General features: G+C 27.9%; 1 protein-coding gene across 1 annotated transcript; it reads left to right on the top strand.

The window, feature by feature from the left end:
* Positions 1-10440: 10440 nt before the first annotated feature.
* LOC112594581 (putative mediator of RNA polymerase II transcription subunit 26) lies at positions 10441-16202 on the top strand. The gene is made up of 2 exons (XM_025339443.1): positions 10441-10690; positions 14177-16202. Exons 1-2 carry the CDS (start codon positions 10667-10669, stop codon positions 15839-15841), a joined length of 1689 nt encoding a protein of 562 aa, XP_025195228.1. The 5' UTR covers positions 10441-10666; the 3' UTR covers positions 15842-16202.
* Positions 16203-23850: the final 7648 nt, after the last annotated feature.

Genomic DNA, 23850 nt, shown 5'->3' with positions numbered 1-23850 from the left:
AAATTTGATACAATAAGTAAATTTTTTAACATTATTTACAAGGCATGTGGACGTAATAGAAGGGGGCATCCAATGACACTACTTCAATAATAAATTTTGATTTGTGATTTGATTTAAGTTACATTTTTTTTTGTGCTGATTATAAAAGTAAATCATGCGACCAAAAGTGAGTCTTATAACCGAATGAATCTTATAGGCGAAGTGGAAAAAAAAAATTAATTACGTATTTATAAATTTTATTTTACTACATATTTTGCTTTGATTTTAATACATTAACACATATTACATATTACATACTTTATTATTGAATAAATTTAATAATCCCGATAAAAAAAACTAAAATTATAATCGTTATAATTATCGTTGCGATAAATGTGAACTTTTATCTGCAATAAAAATTATTATACATTATAAGGTACCAACAGAAACTAGAAATAATCAACACGAATATTATTTCATTTTTCAAAACTAATTTATTTCTAAATTATAACCAAAAAAGTTTATTTTCTACTATTTATTTTACGAAATTTGAGTCTTATAACCGAAGTGTTGAGTCTTAAAACCGATTTTTTTTTAATGTATTTGGATATGTCCGGACCGTTCCATACAATTTTGAGTCTAATAAGCAACTGAACCTTATATCCGTGAGTCTTATAAGCGGCGTCTACTGTATATTGTATTTAAAAAGAAATGTTCAGCTTATAAATAATTTTAGTGATCATAAAAGTAAATGTATGTGGATTGGTAAAAAATAATTTAAAAATAATCTTTATAAATATTACATGTATAATAATAATAAAATTATAATATTGATAAATGAAACTATTCATCTTAAAATGTATATAATATCTATATAATATTATGTGAACTAGATACACTTAAATATTTTTTCTAAATTATCTATACATATTATTTGTAACCATTTTGTTCAAAGTAGAATATCAAACACTGAATTAATACTATATTATAATCCATCGATGAAAAAAAACTGAAAATAATGTTTTATAATTATTAATTATTAACGTTAAAATTAAAATCTTGAATCACTATTTTTTTCTTCTTAGTATTACATATATACCTAAAACATTATATTTACTAATATTACAAACATTTATAAGTAAAACATATACCTCCTACTAATAATTATTATAGATTATTAAAAACAACAACAATAAAATTAGAAACACTGATTCATCCTTGAAGTGAATAACTGCAGATAACTCATATTATACATTTATCTTTAAAGCTAGCTTTTCTATTTCCTATTTTTGTAAAAATGTTATGATTCATGATATAACACAGTATATAATTTTTGTTAATATGTCACTTCATACATTTTATTCATAAAATATATAATAACGATTTTTGTTCAATTAATTAATTGCAATTAACGAAATATGCTTTACTAGGTAGCTATTAATTAAATTATACATTTTCAGGTTATATCTATGGCCACGTTTCCACGTTTGTTGTTTGCAACAATGAAATATATTCACCAATGAACGTAGGTATTCATCTAGTAATTTATAATTTATATTATTTAACACATATATTATGTGTACGAAATCATCTATATAATAAAAATATACATATAGTGCGTGTCACAACAATTATTATTATATTAATCAAAACGAATAAACGATGCAATAACGTAAAAATAATAATGTAAATTAAATACTTTATAAACGTTGTATTATAATGGCTTGAAGTATTGTACATAAACAATAGAATATTTTCATGGTGACTAAAATATTGTTTCCATAATAATATTAATAGGTAATAAATCGTTGGCCGTACATGTGAATCAGATTGAATGCCTGAGCAGATGAAATACCGCAACCAACTAGACTCGCAGTCTATACGAACGGCGCACTAACATAATAAAAATATGATGATTTTTATTATCGGGAATAATATTTTTTTTGCGATCCCTGACCTCTCTAGTTTACATAATAATAATATTTATATCATAGATACCATGTATAGTATGCGATTCGAAAAATTGACAGTTTTTAATGATGGCGTTACTTGATTTCCCGTAAATCGTAATAATATTTTAATACATTTTTCTTCGGGACTCATCATTTTCATCATTTTTGAAATCGCTACTTTATTTGATACGTATTTTATATTCAAGATTTTGTCACCAGTTAACAATCGGCTAACTACAGTATTACCGTTGATTGTAACATAAGTTTGAAATCAAATCAGTTTATCAGTAATAAGTTTGTCTGCCACAATTTGCCAATCAAACAGTCCATGCCATCATTGTTTTCTAAACATTGTGTATCCTACTCACGTTAAAATACCCAAATATTATGAAATACTTTTAGTTATCAAATTTTTCGAGTTACTGCAATTTAGCTGTTTAATGTACAGTGATAAATTCAGGTATTCTACAGAGGAGGGAGCAACTTTGGAATTGTATTCCTCTCTCCTATCTTACAAGTACAACTATCAATAAAATGTACAATATCTACTCATCAATTAGTTCTATGCATACCAATTTACACTGATGTGATTACACTGAATGTTAACCTAAATTTTATTCAGTATAATTAATCGAATTATGTTAAAACTTCGAAATAGGATGGGACAAGACATATTGAAATATTAATATTGTATGAAAATTTGAATCGAAAGCGAAGATGACCCGCTTCAAGAGTTCATCAAAAACGCAATCTATTAGTATGCAAGAAAAAATATTTATTGCGTTAAATTATTTAATAAAAATAATAATACGTTCCTAATTTGTTTATTATAAGTAATATGTTATGTATAAAAATCAAAAGTATTGAGTTTTTTATTATTATTTTTAAATAACTATGTAACCATTTATAGCCAGTGAAAAAAAAAAAGACCAAGAAATGAGACCTCCAGAAAAATGGCTAGATTCAACATTGAACGTGTATATTGTTAAGCTAATATAGTATCCTGCAGATTTGGACAGTCTAACGTTTGGTCGTAACTCCGATGTTGTTGCTGTTATGAAATATTATTACCAACGATGACTTGACTACGTATTTCCATCCTAGTAATGTGCGTGTTCCATGTGAGATGGTATATGAATGAAACATTTTAATATTATTATTATCGCGTATATCATGGTGCAACAGTTCGAAAACAGCGCGCGATCGGTGAAAACCGAAACAATGCGAACATTAACCATTCCGGCCCCGCTGCATTCGTGATGTCTTAACTGCCTGATGAAATCGCGACCGCAGCCGACCGTTTCCAAAGTTATCAGTATTCCTATTTGGTATATATTATTATTATTATATTACGATTAGCGCGACGTCCAAAATCTTCGCGTGTTTGCTTGAGAAAACTGTAGTGAAGTTCAAGGCCGCCAATTGGCACCGATAACAGACGTTGTAAAATGTTCACCGGATGTTGGCTTCACATTTTTTTTTCTTTTAGAAATCGGTTTTAATTTCTTGAATACGTTTTGCCTAAGTGATTCTTACGCACGAGATGTCAGTCAAACAACCATCGAGCCGAACCCAATATTATGGAGAATAACGATTTTATAGTTGTAACAAACCTAGGTTTTTGTTGAAAGCTTTTTTGATTTTATTCATCTACAATCTACGTATTCCAAAATAATTGTATAGTTGACACACATATTATATTATTTCAATTATTTTTTATTGAAATTTCATGTAAATATATTTATTGTGTTTGAGTAAAGTTTAAAAATATATATCTTCAATAATTCACGACTATAAGTACAATATTAATAAACAATTTGTATTCCGATTATATAAATTTTACTAATAAACTACTAACTTACTATAATAATAATTGTATTATTAAAACATTAAATTAAAACAAGTTTACTCGTATATTGAAAAATTTAATTTTCTAATATTTTTAGTTTTAAATGAATATTGTTATATATTATAATGTTAATAATTTATCTAATATTTAAAATGTTATAAATTTCCTCAAATTATACCTTACCTGTGTAGAAATAATATCGCGTATACCTTTATCAGAATTTCATAATATTTTTAAACACAAAAATCGACATTGTAATTTTCAATTCAAAATAATATAATGCTAATAGTGTAAAATATATAATTTATTTCTCACGCCCGAACAGTGCGAGATTTAAAAATAAATTATTACGAAATACGAATTACAGTTGACAGATTTTCGAAGTTAACTGAAGACAAATTTTCAGGATTATGTAATGCAATTGGGTCAACAAATCTCGTTGAATCAACCAAGGCCAAAAGTAACCCGTTTAACCTTTTTATAATGTACTGAGATTCTGACTATCAAAGACTGAAAAGGAACAGAAAGGTGTAGAGTAAAATATCTAGTCATCTAGTAGAAGTTTATTTATACGCTAAAAGTACTGTACGCATAATATAACAGGTAAAATGTGTAACAGAACAATTCAAACGAAATGGTGTTGGCATACATGAGAAAAAAAAGTGTTTTCTTAAATTAAAATTAAATATGTTCACATTATAAGAAACATTAACAACATACAGTTTTCTTAAGCGTAAAAGATTATTGTTATTTATAAAGTCTACAATGAATGTATTACGTAAAATCTGGAGAACTGCTGCTATATTTTCTCAGCGTACTATACCAACATCATTAATATTGTTCAAATATGCGTTTGTTTAATTTTTTAATTTTAATTAGTTATTTAAAAAATATTTTTCTTTTTAACGATTATTAAATTATAATTTATTAAGTACCTACTTTTGATTATTAGAATGATAAACATAAATCATATTGTATATTGCATATTACTTTTTGTAGGCGTAGATTTAAATTAAGTACAGTTGACATAGTTTAATAACGATTGTTTAGTAGGTAGATATCAATATAATAAAATTGATGTCTATTATAACAATAACAAAATATTAATTTTTTATGCTATAAAAATAGGTAGGTAAATCAAACGTTTAATCTAATCATTAAGTTATATAATAAATATCGTAATATGTAATAATATAATATACTGTATAGGTTGTAAATCTTTATCTTTTATTATGTTTAAGTTTCTAATAAAAGTACTAAACTAACGATAGGTATATGTATATCTTAACTCTATGTAAAAATGTTAATTATTATTTAATTTCTCAATGATTCTTATAAGTGTAAATTTATAAGATTTTAATCTCGCCCGTAAGATAGTTCAAATAAAAATATATAAGTAATACTAACATATTTAAAGCTGCTCAACGAAAAATTTTAGAATTAACAATTTATAAATATGTACAGATGTCTTTGTTAATACCTGAATTATAACTTATAAGTAATAATGGATGTCTTGAAATTATTACTATCAATGACTGTTCTATTAAAAGGGTATCTAAATAACAAGTTAATACCATACTATATATATCTTGAATAATCTATGATCTGCACTAATCGCTATTCTTTTATTGAGTTGCAAAACACTCATGAACAATGACTAAATGGTTATTCGAGTAATGAATATTCGAAAAATTAGTCACCGTTTTTACACTAAAATTTGACTGACAGGTCAGTGTAACGTTATTAGACAACAATTATATTAATTATTTATTTAACTTAAACATAAAGGTTAGTCTTGTTGCACGATTTGTAACTAATAATAATAATAAAATGCATTTATGTACAATTTACTTTCATTAATGGTTAAACAGTGTACTTCGATCAATTTAAAAGTGAAAATGATAAAATTGTTTTGCCTATATTTATGTTGTCATTAAAAATCCATTGAAAAAGAATATGTAATTACATATTAACTATAATGTCAACAAAATCGACGTTATTTTTGAATAATAAAATTGCACAACATTCAATTGTAAATAAAATTAATATTTGAAAACTTACAAGTAACTTAATAAGTATAATATTTATATTGTTACAAAAATTATTTAATACATTCAACTAATAATAATGTCATACACATAGCTTATAAAATATATTACTGTCTAATTTTTAATTTTAAAATAGTTTTCCTGTGATTATATACGTATAACTGTGTGATTTTCCATGAAAATACGAAACATTAATACAGGGACATCGTAGAGGTGAGTCATTTTAAAATCAGATTACGGCGTATGTAATATGTATATATATATATATGACATAGAATCAAACGAATATCTATAACAGTGTATTTCAGATATAATACCTACCTATACTTAGTATAAATAATTTTTGATAATACGTAATATTGCATAACAGCAATATTATTATGTAGATCGCCGTCAAGATGAAGTAGGTAGATATTTGCTATATTCGCTATAGTCGTGAAAAGACCCGCAGGGTAGTATCGCAACTATAACGTAAACGCAATAGTAATTATTGGCCTATGCGTCATAATTCAATTTAGCTTTTTCCTGTATTATTTTCTGTCGAATGGTACATAAAATCAACGTAAGACCTTTATATTTTTTGCACAACGGTTTTACTATAAAATACTATTACCTACATGGTAACTAAAAAACTGTAACTATCTGGTACGGCATATTAGTGGATGATTAACACATAACGGGGGGATACGAGAAAACGTTGATATTTTTGATTATACAAGACATTTGTTTTACCGAGTACAATCCAACGTTAATTGAAATGAAACATATTTAACTTTACCGATGACCTGCAGGTAGCAATATACGAAGCGAGCGATGAAACGAGATTACTTCGATACACGTATGTAGCAAACCAAAAGATTATTATTAAAATAATCAAAAATAGTTATATTTTGGTACTCCGTAATATGTTAGAATGTAAGATAAAACATGCGTTTGATATATATTATATATTCTAAATTATGTTAAAATGATTGTTTCTTCATTTTGTTGTTCTCTATTTAAACTTAAAAACTATTAGACCGTTTTCAATAAAAGTTATATCAAAAGATTCCATGAGACTCAAAAGGATTTGTAATTTTGCATTCAACCCATATAAGTTGCTATAGGATAGTTTATACCTGTACTTAATTTTTGTTTTGGTTCATGAAAATCAAACACATTTTTTTAAAATTTAGAGTGATAAATGTATTTATTTTACAATGACATGTGTTTATTTTTCAGTCATCACTTTTTGTCTTTTGAGACAGTAAAAATGCTTTAATTTTCAAAAATGGGGAAAGTTCCAGTTAGAAAATTGGATCTAATTGATACTTTAGAAAGTGGAAAATAAAAATTTCAAAAATTAAATTTTATAATTGGGAAAAATAAGAAATAAATTAAGAAAAGACATGAATTCTTATGAAAATCCAACATTTGTGTTTTTGGTGTAACTTAAAACCAAAAAACCGTAGATAATAATATTTTCTATTTACGATAAAAATTTTCAAAATATTAAAACTTTTTTGAATTATTTATAGGTATGGGAAATTTTTAATTTTTTCAGTTTATTATTTTTATAAATATCGATTCATAATTATTCACAGGGTAAAAATGCTTGAACATTAAACACAAATCTTTATATAAGTTTTTAATTTTTGAACTAAGGAATATTGATAATTTATATTCACTATTAATATTCGTTTTAGTCGTTTTAAGTTAAAATTTTGTCTAAATTCATAAAAAATTAACAAATTATTTTGCAGTTATAGAAATTTACAAAAATGTTTATTTTTATTCCTAAAATTTTAAAATTTAACAAAAGATTTTTGATAATTTTTTCTACTTAAATATAAAAAAATCTAGCGGAAAGCCAAATTAATTTTTTATGAGCATTTCAAGTTCAAATTTTACCACACTCAATATTCATCCGTAAAATAATTATTTTTCCTCAAACAAGTTTTGATATTTTTTGTATGTATAAAAAGAAAATAACAGTAAAACTAAAAATTTTTATTAAATTTCTTAATTATTATTTTCATTATATAATACAATTTTCAGAATTTTTTAAGCTTATATAGGTATTAAGACATGACAATTTTTTAATTTTTAGGAAAATTTCGTTCAATATCGAATTAAACATACTCGTGATAATAAATATATTTTGCATTTAATTGTATACCACTTGTGAGATACTATTTTAACACTGGTAACTCGATTGTTGAAGTCTTGTCCACTATTTTAAGCATTTGGTTAGTATTTATTTTGTAATTTGTTTCTAAAAAATTATCAGTCATTGGAGGTTTCCGCTCTTTAAATATGACCATTAGTAGAGGTTTCACTGTTTATTACGTATATTATTATATTCTATAAAATACATGATCATAAATGCGTGATTGTCTAAGAAAACTCAACTTTTACCGTGAGAAATCGTATGTAGCTAATAATAAACTTTTTTTTTTACTTACTGTACATGCCAACAATACCTATATTACATATTACGTATTATGTATACATTATACAAGTTTTATGTTATTATAATTTATAGATAGTGCTAAATCGTCAGTTGAAAACTAAACACATAAGGTGGATTTGTAAAGTACTGCGACCCCAGAGAACCTCTGAATCATCAGTCAATCGCGATGTTTTAATTTATGCCGCGGACGTCATCGAAACAAATTATATTTCTATAGTAACATTATTGTCGTCTGTAGACAAGTTCAAACACAGTGAATATCTCTGCTGTAGAGACTAGATCCGACGACCGACGTGTACAAAATATTATTATTGTGGTACCGTATGTGCCGTTGAACAATGTGTTTGAGGTGCTACCTATATATGATATAAAAACGAAAAATTAATATAACGTAACGACGCTTGAAATATGTGAACAAAGAACTGAGTGCGTATACAACAATGAAACGATGTTAAATGAACTTTACAGCACGGTGTGCAAACCCGTTACAAGTCTAAACGCCATCCCGGGGCAATCGATATCATACATCTATAATATATACTGCCCGTACGGTATTATTATATGGTTATAAATGCTATTGTGTGCCACACAGTGTTACAAAAATCATAATCAAAGGTGTGGTAAATAAACGATAATACGTTTACGCCGGTTACATTATGTTATTAATCATTATTATAATATTATTGTGTTTTCTGTAATTAAGTTTATATAGCTCTTGGAGATCTTGGACAATATTAATTGGTCAAGACAAATATAATAAAACGTATTTTATTTAATAATTATGAATATTTATGATATTTGATGTAACATTTATTATTGAATATAAGAAATTATAAGTAACATATTACAGTCACTACTAGAATATGATAATATTACTTTTATTATTAGTGGAAATATTATTATACCATTAATGTAACCTCTTCGACTTACTCCAACAGCCTGCTATTCACTTGTACTTGGTTTTATTTGTAAGAATATCTAGTTTTAATATTAAATTTTAACGTAAAATATAGTTCAATAACTACAGTAATACGTAATAACTATTTATTTTGTATAAATATATTTTGTCTTAATATAAAAAAATATACATAATATCAAAACTATTAAGGAAACTAACAAAAAATATTATTTTGAGGGGCTTAGGTAATATAAGCCTCATATATCTACATATGGTGTTAAGTAAAGCATGAAATTTTCCACCAAAAATAAAAAAGATACGATTTTGTTTCTGCTAATTATTATTTGAGAACTGAATACAAACGTATATCAGCCACGTATTCACATAAGTACCTACACTAAAATCAGAAAATTGTTAGCCATTATATTGCACGACATATATCTATTACATTTAAATATTTCAAAATATCATAGCAAATATAATACAAGTCTTAAAGATTCCAAAGTCATATAATGCAATAAATTAAGTTAAGTATTTTAAAAAGTTACATAAATCGTATTATATACAATATAATTCCGGTGATTTGGACTATAGGTACTGTAAAAGTTTAATTGTTATATCTCATCTAATATTATTTTTTTATACCTTTTACTAATTACTTATAATAACTGCGATGTACTACGTCAGAAAATTAAAATGATATATTAGCAGAAACGTCCTATGATGGAAACAGAAATCGTACTATTTTCATTTTTGAAAAAAAGGGCTGTGGTCAATATCATTTTGGCGAAAACAAGTCACACCCTGTTAGGTATGACGACAACTACTGCGCGGTGTTCTGAAAGTTACATGTTTTTCGTGGAGATATCAACACAATGATCTAATGGATACATATAACATGATACTGATCTACCGGTTTCGATAGGACATTATACCTAATCCATACGAGTTCACATTGCTAACGTTAAACATTTATATAGGTACCTATACGTATCTAATGTCCGTGTTGCGTAAACAACTTTGGACGTGTCGCGTGATGGTTACGCGATCGCGGAGGAGGTGCAAGCTGGATGCAGCGCGTTAGAGATTCGCTCGATCTGCTGGAGATTTGGCAGGAGTAATACCCGTAAACGATAAACGATGTATCTACGATGGCAATGACGATATTACGGTTGCTGCGTCGATGGTGTGTGCGAGAACGGTGGTTTTGGCCCCGCGACTACGCGACGGCGGGGGAAAGTTATAAAACCCACTTGACGCCCGTTCGTCCGGTCAGTGTATGCCACTGAATAAGACGATTGTTTAAGGACCATTCGCGGACCTCTCGCCGCAGTGCTGTAACGCGCGTATTATTTGCAGCAGAATTACTTATTAATATTATTTTTGATTTTTCTACACAGTTTAAAGACAAAAATATTTTAGAAAAGCGCGTTTTCACTCGAAGCACATAGGTATCATTTTCACGAATAGCACGGTACCGCTGACACGATGAAGTATACAACATACCTCTTGGTGAGTAAATCCATCATAATATTATAATGTACAAGAGTTTTAACGTCGGCTGTAAAACGATTTTCTTAGTTGCGTTTTGATATCGTATAAACTAATAATATAATATTATGATTTATAACCACTAAGTTATTATTCGAGTTGCGCCGCTGCGCTGAGTATGTAACTGGTATTTTAATATACCTATGATTAATTATTATTTTAATTTTAAATCGGTCAATCTTTAAATTAATAATATTAAAGCGTATGTCTTTTGAAGCATAAACATTTTTCCGAAAGAAACCAAAATTTCTATATTGAACATTAGTTATTTTTAGAAACGTATTTTAATATCATTAAATTACTTATTACTTATAACTTATTAGGTACTTAACCTAACCCGCAAAGTGATCACAGATGTATTGTGTACTATCTGTTTACGACTTTTTTCAGGTGATTTAATATTCTGTATACATCATGCTTTCAGTTTAATGTATTCTCTTTTTTTTTACTTCATTCTCATGCAATGTTATCGTATCCAGTACAAATATTATACATTATATTATACTTTAACTTGTCACTCGGTATATGTGTTGTTGTCGTGTGGATGATAAGAACTTGCTCGGTCGACTGAAAGAGACATAGTACAATAATAATGTATAATACCGCGCCGGAGATTAGAAACGACGACATGAGAATGAAAACAAATGGTTTTGTTTTCGATTCGACTCAAAAAATCGATAGGTACTACTTGCATTAGCTATACTTCCTCAGATGTCATATCTTATACGGACATGTAAGGCCTTGATATATCATCCACGTGTATCGCATTGTATGGATTCAGATTACTCCGCGAGGTTGTCAATTAGGTACATATTATCTGACCAGATAGTTACTCAGCATGTTCCTTTCATATCGTTTATTCGAAGCAAAGAATAATAATAATATCATCGTTACAAACCTTGAAATTAAAATGAAAATCTATTTATTTTTAATTTTTTTTCTCAACTGAGAGGAGACATTATATTATGAGTACGTGCTTTATTCTATACAAATCGTACGTTTATTATTACTATTATTTTTTTTCGAGTGCCCACCGGTCAACGGACCATTTTAAATTATTCGACCGTCATTGCGCAATAACGGGCCGACAACCGAAGGTACAATATTATAATATTATACGTTGTACGCGCGTGTAACTCAATATATGATATGATATACATTATATCGTATTAAAACATAGTATGTATTTAGAATTAATATTTTTTTGCAATAATATTATAACTTTCAACTTCTACTAATAATATTATTTTATATTATTATTATTTTTATTATTATAATCATCATTCTACTCTACTCGTACTGATTTCATAATAGTTGCGCACCTATACTTTGAATATGGGTAGTGGATACATATTGGAAAAATAATTGAATAATGTATAACACAATTTATTATTTTTTCGAAAACCGAATTAACGTAATATCGAACGTTTAATTGTCAACGGGCCGGAACACAATAATAAACACAATGTGCAAGTGAGCAACTTTCACTAATCGTTATCTAGGCTTATAATACTTTTTTTTTTTACGTTTACTATTATCTACGTGTGTCATCGCACACACACAACACACACATAGTTATACAACTACATAAATAATAATAGTAATAATAATAATAATAACGATAACGGTAATGATAATACGATAATAAAAATTATAATACATTACCAAACAACCATCCGTAACGATTCTGGTGCTATTCGGTCGAGCAGTCGACAGAATCGTCTTTTATGCGCTTATCCGTTTCTTACATACATTAGAGATGCATGATGTATTTTTACCGTTAAAATTGTAGATAAATAGTAAATGTTTCCGACTTTTTTTGTATTACTCAAAATAATATTAAGTGACTCCTTCAATTATTACTTTTATAGATTATTATTCGTATGATACTTTGACGATATTTTTAGTGGCTGTCATTGACACTAAAAATAAATTAGTTAACTGCTCGTCCTAAAACTGTTCAATGTTCAACCGTTACCTACTAACTTTATTAATGTATAATGCATCATTATTTTATTATGTTCAACAAAACTATATTAATTGTGATTCATGACTATATATTTCAAATATTCCGATGAAAGTTTTTTACTTTTTCTTACTGTTTTCATAATATATTGAGAGGTATCATTCACACCAATAGTTACAGCTATTTTATTACATTTTTAACAGTTTATCGAGATTTATTTTTACGCAAATTCTCCTCGTCTAATATTACAATAATGTACAAGGGATTTTCATAAAAACGATTTCGTCATGTAATACGGTCCGTTTTCTGATCGTTTGACCCGTGGCCCTCGGCGTATTTCTCAAAATTCACAAGTCTGACGCCTATATAGGTACATTATAATAGATCGTGACATCAATACTATATATATATACGGTGTCCTTGACGTTTCGCGTACGCGGGTCACACGCGGTTCACCGTGGGAATAATGTTCTCGTAGTTTGAACCGGCGTGGGTTTCCCGACACATATAATATTATATATAGTACAAAATTCTGTTATTACACGTGTAATATATAGGTGCTGTGATTTATAGCCTGCGAGTGTTATTATTATTATTACTATTGCGAGTAGGTTTTTTTTTCATCCTCTTGAGACATTGCGACACGTCTATAATAATAATAATAATAAAAATATCACTATTACGAGTTACGACGATCTATCGTAGTCCACTCTTGGGATAGCCACGTACATGAAAAGTCTTATGAGCCGCCGCACTAGCGTGCAGTGATAAGTTAGGACGAAATAAAAGGAATAAATGAAAACTCGCATCATAAAAATGAGATACATTATTGTCCGATTGTCGTACCGACAACTATGTATGGAAAAAAATCAAGTTAATGATAATAGGCAAATTTAATAAGTGATTATTATATAGGATTCTATAACTAATTAAGTATGGTTGGATTTCTATATAACCGATGAAATTATTGAAATTTAAAAAAATTATGTTATTCAATCCGTGTTGATGATTTTATTTTTTGACGGACACACGTTGTAAATACTTTCAGGAATAATAATATTATTCCTTATAATACGATTATTCTTTTATAATACCTACTATTTTATTCCTTATAAATATTTTGTAAATATGATTTCGTCTTCTCGCTCTTTAGAAATCACCTCATTTTACACAAAATTCTAATAATTCCTGCACTATAAACAATTACATCACTCTATCTATAAAAAAAAGCACAAGCTTACAACGTAGGTAAATGAACGCGCAGAGACGTTCTCGTAGTGAATATAATAAACCAATTCTTTCTAGAGAAATAAATAACTACCCTCTCCCCCCGGCCCGTCCCGTCTTATATCTTATATGGTTACAATAATATATTGTGTTAAGTACTAGTATTATCGTATTGATTTTAAACCAATTGAAAAAAATCAATTTATAAAAATTAACACTTTCGTATCAATAATTGTTGTCTACGGTTTTCACAGAGCGCGTTACTATTGGTAACGTTGTCATCGACGGATGTGGACAGTAAACGAGTGAACGTGAGACCGGCGGCGGACGACGGCGAACAAGACGACGCGCAACAGGCCATCGCCGACGGAGAAGTGCAACAGCAACAGTTCAAGCCGGTGTTGGTCGCACGCAGGCCGCTGCAGCACAGGCCACAGGTGGACGTCGAAACCGAACGACAACCGGTGGTGGTGGTCCGACAATCGCCCAGGGTGCTGCAACAACGGCCCCGTGAACAGCCAGAGGTCGCCGATGACGAAGACGCCGAACAGCCGCAAGTGATCATCAGACAGCCGACGAAAGCGGGTCTGAGGGCCCAGCCACCGCAAGCGCAGCAGCTCGTGCAACAGCGGCTCAAGCAACAGGAACAACCGCCGCAACAGAAAGAACCGACCGCACAGACCATCAGGAATTTCAATAAGCTCAACGATGACGGTTCTTTCACGTTCGGCTACGAAGCGGACGACGGCAGCTTCAAAGAGGAGACCAGGGGCACGGACTGCGTGGTCAGGGGCAAGTACGGTTACGTGGACCCGGACGGCAACAAACGTGAATTCACGTACGTGCAGGGCAACCCGTGCGACCCGAACGCGACCACTGCTGAGGACGAAGAAGAACAGCCGGGCAAACCGGGAGAGGAGGAGAACGTTCCGGCCAACATTCCGGTGAACGCGGGCAGGCCCAAACCCAAGAACAGCAGGCCGACCACTACGTTGTTCCAGCAGACGTTTGGCGATTTCGAATCGCAGCCACAGCCACAACCGTCCGCCACGCCGCGCCAACCGAGTAGACAGCAGCTGGAGCAACCGGCATTCCAAGAAACTCCCAGGAGACCACCCCCACAGATATCGCCGGTACAGCTTCAGGCCGACCGACCGTCGTCCACGGCCGCGCCGCCACAGTTCCTGCCCGCCGCCGGAAACCTGGAGTCGGCCATTCGGAACCTGCCACAACCGGCGCTGACGTCCGGCAAGATCCAGTCCCCCGCCGGGCCTAATTCGCCTCTGTACACCACCGAACTGGTTTTCGACCCGGCCACCGGTCAGTACAACACGGTCATATTCCAGCAAGTGCCCAAACAGCAGGCCGGCATCAACATCAATCAACGTTTGCCCCTGCAGGGAGCTGATCCGGCTAGACAACAGCAGCCTCTGCCTGTGCAGCAGTTCCGACCGCAAGCCCCGCCGCAGTTCCAACAACCACAACCGCAGTTCCGGCCCGCCGTCCCATCGTTTCAGCCGCAGTTCCAGTCACAGAGACCGATCGAGTTCGACTTCCAGCGACCTGCCGCCGGATTCGCTGCAGCTCCGGGCCCGCAACAACAGTTGGTCCAGCAGCAACAGGCCATGGCGTTCCAACAGTCGCAAAACCTGTTCAGACAACAGCAACAGAAACAACAACTGCAGCAGCAGCAACAACAATCGTTCCAACCGCAGTCGTCGCAGTTCTTCCCGCCGCCGTCGCAGCGTTTCGAACCGGCGTCACAGTTCGCGTCCAAGCAGCCACAGAGGTTCGAACAGCAACCGGAAGCGCATCAACAACAGTTCGTTTTAGTCCAGCCCGGCCGAACGCCCGGACAACAGAGCTTGGCCGCTGGCCAGATCGACGCGTTTCTAAGAGGCCACAACGTGCAATTCTAAACAGAATAATTTAATTATATTTTCATTTGTAAATAAAACAATATAATATAATGACAGAGACGCCAAGTACAGCGACCTGTGCTATAAATTGACGCTATACTAAATAGGTATTATAATATTAATAATAAAATAATATTATTTAGGTTTAAGCTTAATTAATAATGTGTAACGCGTTACATAGGCATCATATATATATATATATTATTAATTTTGTACGTAGGAACGATAAGGATATTCACACCCGTTTAGCTAAGCGGTTTCACCTGACGGAGGTGAAAGCCATAATTTACTGTATATTTAGCACTTTGCTAAATGCTATTATTATTTTTTTTTTTTTTTGTAACATTAAATCCTCGTAAAATATAATAATATTATATTTAGTGTTCCAAAAACAAAATGTGCTCAAATACTCCCAATATTTGTAAATAAAAAAACTTTTATACATTATGTATTACTATTATTATTATTATATATTATGTATAATTTTTTTTTTTTTAATAACGAATATAAGTTATGTGAGAAAAAACGACAGTTGTTTTCACTTTCTGTTTAGATATTACATACATATACAAAAATATGTATCACTTTCATGTATAATATGTATCATTTCCGCACCAAATCCAGTTTGCTCTATATGATGTAACCGGGTTTCTTGGAGCTTTAATTATTGATATTTGACCCAAATCTCATTCCATAACCGATGTTCGGGTATAACAGGCGCGGTGACCATAAGTTGTTGTTATTCGTTAGTTATTACGTTGCCCAACGGGCATGGGCAATAAATAATAACATTATTATGACACAATCTTCACATAGAAGCACTCAACGAGTTTGATGTTTACTTTTTTTTTTTTACCGATCATAACCTATCATACACCAAAACAGAACAAAGATGTCACTACCATAAGATAAATAATAATATGATGGCTCGGTGAAGGTTAAAAAAAAATATCTAACATTATGAATATAGCTATCAATTTATTGAATATAATAATAATATTATATAACATATATACGTATTACGTTCGAGTGTTGTTGAACGGAGTTACTCAGTCGGAGCAACAAAATAACAATGAAAGCAAAAGCTATTAGAATAAGAATACTGACACGATTTACCTCTTGGATATTATAATAAAATTACCGTCACCGTAAGTATAGCAAACATGGGTAATACGCAATATTAAACATAAAAATAAATCGATTATTGGAGATACTTCAATTTATTTATTTTATTACACGTAATTAAGAAATTTACGATTTTAAATTAATAATTTAAACTTTTGCACAATATTAATTATAATATGTATTTCCAATGCCAATTATCAAATAATTATTTTAATACTATTTTCGTACAATATTTCTACTTTATATTCTACATACATTTTTTTTTCGTTATTGAAACACGTATATTTTATTTTAAACGTGAATCAATGTGAAAATCACAATTTATACTTACTGATGAGTATACTCTATAACAATAAAAATGTAAGGAAAAACATTTAAAAGGAATACAGTGACTGGATATTGATTTTAGAGAAATTATTATTTTAATAGCATATCTAAATCCAAACCTATAGTTAATATACTAACCATTTTAAACTTTATAAATCGATTTTGATTGGAAATTAAATTTACAGTATATTTTATATAATTTTCATGTGTTCATAAAAATAAAGTAGAGATTGAAATTGATTTTAATACAGTTGTACATTAATATAATATTTAATAACTATAAAAAATTAAATAGGTATATTTACATAAAAAATACAAATGCAAAACCATAATTTAAAATTAAAGTAATAATACATAATAAATATCCATCCAATTTTGAAAAGATGCAACCGTCCTATTTTATATCCTTGACAAGTGGTATTTTTAAATAAGTTTGCAATCTCACTCTCTATTTTGACGAACATAGAATAATAATACAGTTGTTGAAATGGCATTTTCTATTAAGCTATTTGGATGCAACATAATTTTACCATTTCTTCTATCCTAAAGCCATATACACAATATACAATGAAACGTTTTAAATTTAAACAACTAATAATAGAAACTTTTAGTAACTAAAAATATTAAATAATAGAGGTTAGGTTTTTTCAACTAAAAATTTTATTCAATTAATTATTATGATATCAATAAAAAAATGTTTTGTTTTATTTATTTGAGTCAAAAAATAAAATAAAATTATTTTTATTTAAACAGTAAATGTTTTTTTTTTTTTTTTCTATAACTTGAGCAATTTTTTTGTTCTCTGAAATCATACTATATTTTCAAATATAATTATCATGTACGCTTAAAAATTAAAATTAAAAATATATTTCAGAATATCCAGAAATCCATTTTGATTATATTTTATTTAATTTACACAATGTTATTCTATTATTTAATAACAAATTTTCAATCAAAATATTAATGTAAACTTTCTAAACCATTAATGGGGTTTTTGAAACATCAAAAAATTATATTTAATACTATTTAAAGTCACCGTATAGTAAATTGTCTTACTCAAATAAATTACTTAACAGCAATTATTGTAACACTGTATACGTTTGTTAATTTTTAATATCAAAAATATATTATATTATTTTTAAAAGCTCCCAAAATTATTTAAATTTTTTTTTTTTTTTGAAAATATAGTTAATTATACAGTAATTTATAAGCCTATAATTTTTATTAAAAACAAAATAATTTTCTATGAATTTTGATGTATGGAATATTTTATTAGAAGAGAGTAGCACTCCAAATTAAATAAGAACAATACAATACACTTACAAAAAAATATTCAAAATAATGAGAGTTTTATGTTCATTATAAAAAAATTATTCTATATTATTACACTATTTATATTATATTATTATATTTATGTATATAATTTTTCATATTTATTTAACTTTTTAACTCAATCTACTACACAAACACTACAATCAAACTTTTTAACTCAAAACTGAGATTGATTAGAGTGATAGTGAGTGAGTGATTGCGACAACCCAACAACGTAATTCGATTTCCTTGTTAACATAATAATTATTATTTTCTGTAATTAAAAAGCAAAATTCTTCGCTTTAATCATTATTATAAATAGTGTTATACAAAATAAATTCTGAAATGAAAAAACTTGTGTATTGCAGATCGACTAAATATTTTTTGAAATTACCAATCCTTCGATTTTAGACACCAGCTATTTATAAGTATATATGATAAATTTATACTACTTTAAGTCAACTCATCTTATTTTATGCAATCAATTATAGTTCATTGATAGACAACTGAGACAACAGTACCTAAATAAGTGTATTAAGTAAACAAAAATATTATTAATTAAACAAATATTACAAATTAAATTCTTGGTATGTACTGATGGTAATATTGTATTCTCGTAAGTATTTTTTTTATTTTTTATTAAAACCGTATTTTACTATTACTTTTTCTCCAACTAGTGGATTTACTAAATAACATTTTATAATATTAACATATATAGAAAAACCTTCGTTTCATTGTTTATACAAAATAACGATGATGTCATTAGTAAGCGGATATATATATATATGTAATTACTGAAATTAATTTACGATAGAAATTATACCCATGATAGTAATTTTGACGTATAAGTATAATATACATATAGTTTTTAAAAATCTAAATTTCAAAGGTAAACATTAACTTCAAGAATGCACGATTAATGATTGTGTAAATACATACAAATTAACACTAAAAATAGATATTATATGAGTTTTTACGAATCAATTATAATTTTCTAAAAAACATACAGATATTTAATATACCTCTTGTATAAACCATAAGAGTTTGTTAATTTTTTCTTTTTTTTTGAAATAACACTAAATTTGTGTTTTCAAACAAATTTTTGTGATATTAACGATACAAATGAATGCAGCCAATGATTGAAATTTATTATAACTGATATAATATAAACTAGTATTTTGATTATTAAGCTATTATTATATACTAAACTGATTTAATATTTATTTATCACATTTGATATTTATACGTAGATTATTCCCATTGATAGCCTGAATATAAACTTCTGTTTATTCAGTTTGCCGGTGTACCGTAAAAGTTACGTAAAAAATTGTATATATAGGTATATAGTATAATAATTGAACCAGTTTTCAATAAGTAAGCAGGACACACCCATTTGTATATGGAATGAGGATATTCGATAACCGTTCATCTGGGTTATCTCAGCTTTCTCCGCCTCATGCTTCGGAAGTTGACAGAATGCGACCAAATAATAAAAATCTAGTATGGTCACTCCGATAATATAATTATTATAGTATAGACGAGATCGATGCGGCGTGTGCTGATTATATCAAACAAAAATATAGATCAAAATTCGGGCTATATGCCATAATATACTAATCGTTAACTTATGCCATATAGGTATAGCCGGTTTGATATGAAAGACTATAAATTTTGTTATATATTATTTTGTGCTAAAAACATATAAAACAACTTAAAAAATGTATATTCTACCCTATTTATTATGTTTTGTATGTTTCATACACTTATTTTAGTACACACCATTTGACGAAATCTTTTGCGACAATTTAAACTACTTCGTCACGATTTTATTAGTAATATACTAAAATATTGCTTATTTAAAATTAACTATCAAAAATATTATACTAAATTGACAAATTTAACAAAAAAAGACACTTCTGCAATCCTTATGAAAACTTTCAGTAACCCTTTTTTTTAATTATCACTGATTTTTTTTCAGAAAAGCTACTCTAGAATATAGATCCAATAAAACTATAGTAATAAAACAAAATTAATTTCAATAGTAAACGTTTATACACAAATTTAAGAAACTATTTTAGTATTTTATAAATAAAAAATTATATCACTAGTTTCAAAGCATTAATAATTTATTATCATAAAATAATTTATCATTATTTCGTAAACATATGATATACACTATGATGTAATTATTAAAATACTTAATGTATAAATAAAATATAAAATATTTGTATGTGAAAAACGTAATCTTCATAAAAAAATAAATAGGTACCAAGGTTTTATCACTATACTAATAACTAATTGTCTAAACAATTTTGTCATATTGAGTGCTGCGTTCCAAATTTAAAACAGTTAAGTCCTTGATAAGCTAATGATGTATTCAATATAGATCTTTACTTAATGTATCCCGAATTCGATTACTTCAGCATTTTATATTTTAATTATACTTAGATAGGTATTATAGGTACCTTATTCCGTTTGATACATATACTCGAGGTTTTATTTTAACAATATCTTCTCTGCAACAAGGAGGCTAGGTTATTAGATCATTAATTTTTTCTTATTTAGAACATTGTTATTTTTTTTAATCTATTGTTTTTTGTGTTTTTTTCTCAAGAGATTATTTGAACTCATTGTACTTTTCGAGTACAATTACAAGGATGACAGTAAACTTTTGAAAACGCTAGTTTTGATTAATGAATCATTTTAAAAATCTAGTACACAGATATAAAATGTATAAAATTAACTACATAATTCAACAAGCTAACACATAATTTAAACTAAATCAAAGAATTTATATAATCTTTAATATCAATACTGGATATTAATTATTTAATAATGACTATAACCACTGAATAACTAGGTATTAATATTTATTGCAAACAATTCATAATTTTAACAATCATTAAAATTTAAAATACAGATTAAATAAAAAAAACCAATGTAATATTATAAGAAAATAATATTTGGATAACTATGGATGTTTAAAAAAATAATATAATCGTTACAATATCAAATATTTTTTAAACGTTCTATTATGACTTTCTATTGTGCGTAATATTGTTTCGAAACCTAATACCTAATTTTCTCAAACGCCCTTCGTTATCAAATTGTATTATTTCATACTTAAATTAAATAAGTGTTTGTTTGATTACCAAAATACTAATAATATACCACGACGAATAAAATTTATAAATTTATCTATAAGTAAATAACACAATAAAAATATACTTTGTAATAAAACACGAATGTTTGAATAGAATATTTATTTATTTAACGATGTATCAACGAGAGAAAAAACTACATATTATTTTTTTTTTTTTACAAACGTCACGTTAGACAAAGTGAGTATAAAATTTAAAACCAGACATAAAACATACAGATACTAGAATTCGAGTACTCTTGTCTCCCTTCGCTTATTTTAGAACAAGATGGTATAGTAATAATTATGTATATACATGCCAACATCTCAAGCTTAAAATCCATGATAATATTAGTAATATTATTCATCGTATAGTCAATGTTATACTTAAAGTTTAAAAAAAAAAAAATGTATTGATATACTAATAATACTAATATACTTACACATTCTAGGCAGTATTCCCCTTTTTTAATATATTTAACAGCAATACCTATGATTTAATATCAAAGTATTCATTTTTATAACTGAATAAAAATAATATTATTCTCAGTAAAAATAAAATTTAACAAGAATAAGTTTTTATAAAATAAATTATTCATTTTCATCAATTTATTTTACATTTATCAACAATAAAACATAAGTATATATACATGAATAAACATATTTTAAAAATAATTTCCTTAACAATACAATAATTTGCTTTTATATTTTATCGAATAAATATTAAAAATAGTTAAATTATTTAAACTATTTAAAGCTTTTTATTTTAATAATAATTATAATTTTTACGACTATTTAATTTTTTATATTTAAATAAAAACTATTTATACTTAAAATATTATTTTAGTTCAAATCACAACTATCTTATTTATTAATATAATACATTTTTATGACATTTAGTTGAAAAAAGTAAGATAGGTATAATATGTATCTAATTAATTATTATTAAACATAATAATATATTTATAATATTTAAAATATAATTTTGCATACTTTATTTTTTTTTTTTTTATGTATCAAATTAATATTTACAAAACTACGATTATGACTAAGACCTAGAATTCAAATATTTTTTAGTCATAAAATGCATATAACCTTAGAAGTTAAAATATTATTAATAACAATTACATCATTACATTTTATCAGTCATCAAGTTTCATTTAAAATATTTTAAAAACATATCATGATACATAAACTAAATTTGCTAGAATTTAAGTACATCGATTATAATGATTAAATAATGAATGATTAATCAATATAATATTCATATACATCAATTAAATCTGAAAAATTCTTTATTATTTATGAATGGGTCATTTTTCATCATAAATTACAAAAAATCTTTATTTAATAAATATAATTTTATTCAAATATATTATGTTCCAATTTTTATTTTATAAAATAATTAAATACCAATGCATTAAAACAGATTAAAAAAAAAAATTAATCCAAGATATATGATTAAATATTAAAGATATTCATAACTTCAGAAAAATATTTAAAGTATCTATACAGTGGAGTTCAATAAAATAACTGAAGTATGTAAAAATGCAATATTGTAATAACTTCGAATAAAAATCAAACATTACCTGTATGTATATACGAAAACAGTGAAAACTGTATATAGAGCATCTTTAGCGCTATTTCCTGTAATTATTTAAGTGCAATTTAAAGTGAAATCTACGGGTTATATAATAATCATTAATATTCATAACATCTTGTTTTTACCGCAATTGAAATATACAAAAATTATATTTTTTTCTGTGAATGTTGGATATAATAATTCGGCGCATGTTATATGCAATAACAAAACATGCGTGCTTAATACATATCGAGTATCGTTGACGTACGGCAATTCTTACTTTTATTTTTTTTTTTAATAAAATATTATCATTATTTATATTGTCATTATACTAACTTGATAAAAATTTACAAGCCAATTTCATATTTAAATCGATATTTTTGAAATTTTATTTTGTGAATATTTAGCACGTCGTTTGTATAAATTTTGAGATTTACTCGACATTCTTTCCCTGCAAAACTCAAAATCAAAAATGTACAGTGAACACTAGTAATATAAAAAACCTAAAATTTTTAACATTTTAAT

Source organism: Melanaphis sacchari, unplaced genomic scaffold (genome assembly GCF_002803265.2).
Source record: "Melanaphis sacchari strain LSU unplaced genomic scaffold, SCAv2.0 Contig0_pilon_pilon, whole genome shotgun sequence".
In the NCBI taxonomy this organism is placed as follows: domain Eukaryota; kingdom Metazoa; phylum Arthropoda; class Insecta; order Hemiptera; family Aphididae; genus Melanaphis; species Melanaphis sacchari.
This window is presented reverse-complemented; position numbering and strand designations above follow the sequence as displayed.

Bases quoted from the DNA above. Each gene is read 5' to 3' on its own strand.
- LOC112594581 (XM_025339443.1), top strand. From the start codon at position 10,667: ATGAAGTATACAACATACCTCTTG. The intron at 10,691-14,176 runs GTGAGTAAATCC...CGGTTTTCACAG, and splicing joins AGTATACAACATACCTCTTG to AGCGCGTTACTATTGGTAAC.